Source organism: Lathyrus oleraceus, chromosome 5 (assembly GCF_024323335.1).
Source record: "Lathyrus oleraceus cultivar Zhongwan6 chromosome 5, CAAS_Psat_ZW6_1.0, whole genome shotgun sequence".
Taxonomy (NCBI): Eukaryota; Viridiplantae; Streptophyta; class Magnoliopsida; order Fabales; family Fabaceae; genus Lathyrus; species Lathyrus oleraceus.
In genome coordinates, this window is record NC_066583.1 from 194,263,227 (window position 1) to 194,268,802 (window position 5,576).

Sequence of the window (5,576 nt, forward strand, 5' to 3'; positions counted from 1 at the left end):
TATAGGATACAATATTATAGAATAACATTTATTCTATCATGTCATGAGTTTGTTATATATTTGGGAATAATATTATAAAATAAATATATTATATTCAAGTTAGTTTTGAAAATAATTTCATAAAAATTTTAAAACAAGTTTTTAAATATTTGTAGTGCTAATAATTTTAAATAATTTAAGAAAAAATCTATTTACACCATGAAATAAATAATTTTAACTTTCTTAATCATTTAAATAGGTAATAATATTATATATGTCATATAAACTAAAAAGATACAATATATATTGTTTTGGGCTGATCAGAAAGGCATCGATCGCAGTTTAAAAGAGTATTATTCATCAAAAATACTCAATCGGATGAGGGTTATCTTGAAGATGGACATAGAAGTCTGTTATATTAAAGTTCTCCGCATCTCAAGCATAGAGAATAAAAATCTGTTATAATTGTTCCATTATAGAAAGAGCATGTCCACCAAATTTAGATACACAATTTCAAATTCAAATTTTACTCATTCATCTCCTTCACATACAGACTTAATAGTTGGAACACACACCCGAATCTAATCCGACCAATATTGTTTTTCAGTCATTACATTTGCGTTAGAAACAGAGACAAATATAAATAACATGTCTAGAGAAATTCATAAATTTCACAAAATCACTTTTTTTTTGTCTGAGTCCAATCCATAGATGCATCTCCAAAAATAATGCACAGTAAATTTGAAGATTCATCTCCGGACACACATGCGATTGTCTCAGCCATGACATATACGTCATTTTTGCCCTATCAATCTCAAAAAACCTCAATGCATCTTTTTTTAGTCTACCAATTTCGTTTACACTGCTACCTAATGTACCTAAAACCAGTAATGTATCTTAAAAAATTAACTACAAATCAAAAAAAAAAAGAAAACTACATTTAAAAAATTTATCAAATAAATTTGATTTATGAGAAGGAGAAGCTTGAACATTATGAGAGACTAGAAAGGAGGAGAAAGAACTTCGCTGATATAAACTTGAATGAACGGGTGAGAAGTAAAATGTTGCAAAGCTCAAATCATTTCTTTTAATAATTTTTTAGAAAATAAAGAAGGAGGAAGAGGGAAGGATTTGGTGCGGGATAAAAGAAAAACGTCTTCAGACACATATCCGGATCACCCACAATTATTTAAATAAATAGTGTGTAGGAAAATGCATCTTCTTTTTATATATAGATAGATGTATATCCGAATTAAATTTTAGCATTGAGGTATCTCTTCATTTTGAGTTGAGAAATGATTAAAATAAATATGTTTAAAAATATATCTTTTTAAATAATAAGAATATTACGTTCTTTTCATGGTAGTGTGGGATTAAGTGGATAGAGCGATTCCCAAATAATAGAATGCAATATGACCCGATTAATGTTACATGGAAGAATTTCTAAAATTTGGACGCTTCAATAAGGGTGAAATTTTCAGTGTTGAAAGAATTTTGTGTGTTTGAATGAAGATCTAAAAAAATTTAGGTATAAATGAATTTTTTGTTTTTGAAAGAGATTTATCACATGTCACTGTCTACTCATAATAAATTTATCATATGTGTTGTCTCACGTTAATTTTCATTAATGAAAGTTTCATCATATTAAACTTAAAAACAAAAAAGTTTTTAGAGACTTTCTATTTAAAGAAAAATTTAGAAAACTAAAAATGATTGTTAAAGATATTTATAGAGATCATAATCCTATTTAACTTAAAAACGTAATATAATAATAATAATAATTAATTAAATATTTAATTATTTTCTACTATCTACTCTACCAACAAATGTATAATATTGTTTAAATACTAAAAAAAGAGTCTATATACTTTTAAAAAAGAAGTATTTTTTTTCCATATCTTTGGCTGCAAATATAAATTTTTGCTCTTAATTTAAATATTTTATAAACGATGTTGGTATTTAATTTAGTATCTTTTGGTTTACATACAATATAAACAGTGTCGACGTGTACGTGTAAATTATGCTTCCGGTGGTACAGTTTGTACTTCATATGTGTTTAAATGATGAGAGCCTAAAGAGTGATTAAGACTGATGGATTTACTACAAATGAATTAATTGAGTCCAACCATTATGAGCCAAATTTTCCATCTCCTGTCTACACTTGCAGCTCCAAACAAGTTATAATTTCATCAAATGCAGTGAAAGCTTCATTGCGCTTACTCTACAGACAAGGGTCGGGCTTTTCTCATATAGGATACTCCCTTATAATATTTCTTCAAATGCATCATGAATTCCCAGTCCTCTAATTGTCTCTCAAAGTCATTATCAATGGCAAGTATTATAGTAAAAATGTAGTTTGTCCTTTCTCTCAGCATATGATTGCAACATGATAAACAGACTCATCCAAGTGAACCTTAAATCCTACAAACAAGGATCAGGCTCTTTCCAGATAGGATACTCCCTTATACAATCTCCCCAAGTGCATCATGAATTCACAGTCCTCTAATTATCCCTCAAAGCCATTATCAAGCCAATATTGTACTTAGCATGTAGTTTGTCCTTCCTCTTTGCATATGATTGCGACATGATAATAAGCCTCCTCCTAGTACACCTTAAACCCTGCTCATTATTCTCTTTCAGCAAAACCGGTAAACGTCATGCTCGCTGTAATTGCATTAGCACATCAATGTACTAATCTGGTTATCATCATTACAGATAGGACCTTGATCATCATCGTATTCCATTGCATATACTTGCAATCAGACTTACAACTTCTATGCCCCAAAGATAGACTCCCTGCTGTGATGTGTGCATTCTGCTGTCTGCCGAAATCAATTAATGTTCAAATTTATTAATTTTTTCAGCAATCCATTGGCCCAGTCTTGGAGACTCATTTTTCTGACAAGCATCAAGGGCTCGTTCCAACATGCGAAGAGTAGGCTCTATTGTCATTGTTTTCATAAAATTATCGAGCTCATCCATGCATCCATGCCGACTGTAGAGTTCAATCATGCAGTCATAATGCTCCATTTGAGGCAAGACATGGTATTCATTGCTCATAGAGTTGAAGCAATGGGTGCCAAACTCAACAAGGCCTTCTTCAACACAAGCAAGAAGAATGCCCTCAAAGGTCACGTGGTCTGGCTTGATGCCTTCTGCTTCCATTATCCCGAGAAGTTCAAGTGCATCTCTTCCCCTATGATTGTGACAACATCCCAAAATTAGCGTATTCCACATTATCACATCCCTAGAGACTGTGCCTTTCAGAACTTCAACAGCATACTCAAGACAGTAGCATTTACAGTACATGTAAATCAAAGCAGTCCTGATTACAGTATCTATCTGAAATCCATGTCTAATGATGAATCCATGAATTTGCTTGCCGTGGCGTAGAGCATAAGTATTTGCACATGCTGCCAAAAGGGTTCCAAAAGAATATTTGCTTGGTTTCGTTTCCCATTGCATCGCTGAAAACATTGTTAGTGCTTGTTCGCTTAAATGATGATGACCATAGCTAGCCAATAAAGCATTCCAAGAAACCATGTCACGCCAATTACTCATCAGATTAAACCATGCTCTGGCACCGTTCAAGTTCCCGCATTTACCATACATGTCAAGAAGGGCATTGCCAACCATAAGGTTTGAGTGAAAACCATGTCGATAAACATAGCCATGAAGTTGTTTCCCCATTTCATGATCCGAAAGTCCCGCAGAAACATTTAACATCAAGCAAAGAGTGACATGATCCAAGTCCTTAACATTGTCAAGCATCAAACCCATAAAATCTAATGCTTCATACCATTTAAAGAATCGGGTATATCCAGCCAACATAGCATTCCACGAGATCACATTTCGTTCAGGCATCTTATCAAAAAGCCTTCTGGCGTCCCATGTTTTCCCACTCATTGCATACCCCGACACAATGCAAGTCCACGACACCAAATCTTTTAAAACAAGCTGATGAAAAACCCGAGAACCATTCTCCAATTCACCACACTTGACATACATATTGATTAGAGAGCTTGAAACAACATTGTCCTCACAGAATCCCCATTTCACAACAACCCCATGAATTTGCATCCCCTCCTCAAGCGCATGTATACTCGAACAAGCAACAAGAGCATTAGAGAATGTAAAATTCAACGGCTTAACTCTAGCAGAAAACATTCGAGTGAACATTAAAACAGCTTCCTTTGCATCCCCAACATCAAGATACCTCCTTACAATAACATTCCAAGTGACAGCATTGCGACGGGGCATCTCATAAAACATCCTTCGAGCATACACCATAACCCCACATTTAGCATAAACATCAACAAGGGCACTCCCAATTATCACATTTCCACAAAAACCAAATTTCACGACAAGCCCGTGAACCTGTTGGGAGAGAGGAAGCTCAGAAACAGCAGCACATGAAGAAAGAACACCGGCAAAGGTGATCTTATTGGCAGGAACACCAGACCTATTCATGGAAAGGAACAACGAAAGTGCTTCATGCGGGTAACGCAATCGAGAATAAGCAGTTATCAAGGCATTCCAAGAACCACCATCTCTGTGAGGCATTTGGTCAAACAGTTCCCTGGCATCATGAAGAGAGGAGCATTTAGCATAGGCTTCGAGGGCGCGGTTGCGGAGGAATATGGGTGGGTTAGGAGAGGTGGCGACTAAATGGAACTCAACCTTATGAGCTGCAACGATGGCTTTTGGAGAGGAACAATGACGGAAGAAGTGAGCGTAGAGAGAATGAGGGAATGGTAGTGGGAATGCGAAGAGAATGGACGCGGCTTTTTGGATTCGACCAACTTTTAGGTAGTTGATGATTGATTCGATTACTTGATTGGTGGTCGTGGCGGCGACGGCAGCGGCGACGCGTGGGTGTTGGATCATCGCGAAGGATTGGTTCAGTACAGAAGCGGTGCATTACGCCCATACATACTAAGTGTCGCTGCATTCGCACGGACGCTGTGTGTTTATTTTTCTAGAGGCGTTAGTTTTTTGTTTTTTTTTCCTTCTTAATACTCTCTCCGTTACTTTTATAAGTGGTAAAAAAAAAATTGTAACTTGTAAAGTTTAAGATAGTATTAATTGCAATTTTGTTAAAATTATCCTTAAATATGTTAAAGCCAGATTGCAGCTATCAAGCTTAATTTTATTGAACGTAACTAAATGGCATATAAATAGCCAATACAAAAACAGAAAGGGAGTAAAATAAGGACTGATTTACGTGACTAGATCATGGCTATTTCTAAGAAGGAATAAATCAAACACAGAATCTTATTCCTAAAGAATAGGTTTATTCATAAACAAACAATTAACTCTAAACTTGAACAAGTTAAAACTAACTAATGGCACTATTCCATCAAACCCTCTCATAAACTGAACTGTTATTCAAGAAGTACAGTCAGTTTATCTCTTCAATGCTACACATTCCAAGTCTTTCTCTCAACTTCACGAATACTTCACGGTTCAAGGCTTTGGTCATGATGTCAGCTAATTGATCCTTAGTACCATAGTGCACTAGTTGAACTTCTCCTTGATTTGCCAACTCACGAAGAAAATAAAATCGAACGTGAATATGCTTACTCTTACCATGCATA

At 35.0% G+C, this 5,576-nt stretch overlaps 1 protein-coding gene across 1 annotated transcript; it reads right to left on the bottom strand.

Annotated features, from left to right (window-relative positions):
* Window positions 1-1,915: 1,915 nt before the first annotated feature.
* On the bottom strand, window positions 1,916-4,953 carry LOC127082728 (pentatricopeptide repeat-containing protein At3g26540). Its single transcript, XM_051022959.1, has one exon. It carries the CDS (start codon window positions 4,864-4,866, stop codon window positions 2,815-2,817), a length of 2,052 nt encoding a protein of 683 aa, XP_050878916.1. The 5' UTR covers window positions 4,867-4,953; the 3' UTR covers window positions 1,916-2,814.
* Between the last annotated feature and the right edge of the window lie 623 nt (window positions 4,954-5,576).

Bases quoted from the DNA above. Each gene is read 5' to 3' on its own strand.
- LOC127082728 (XM_051022959.1), bottom strand. From the start codon at position 4,866: ATGATCCAACACCCACGCGTCGCCGCTGCCGTCGCCGCCACGACCACC.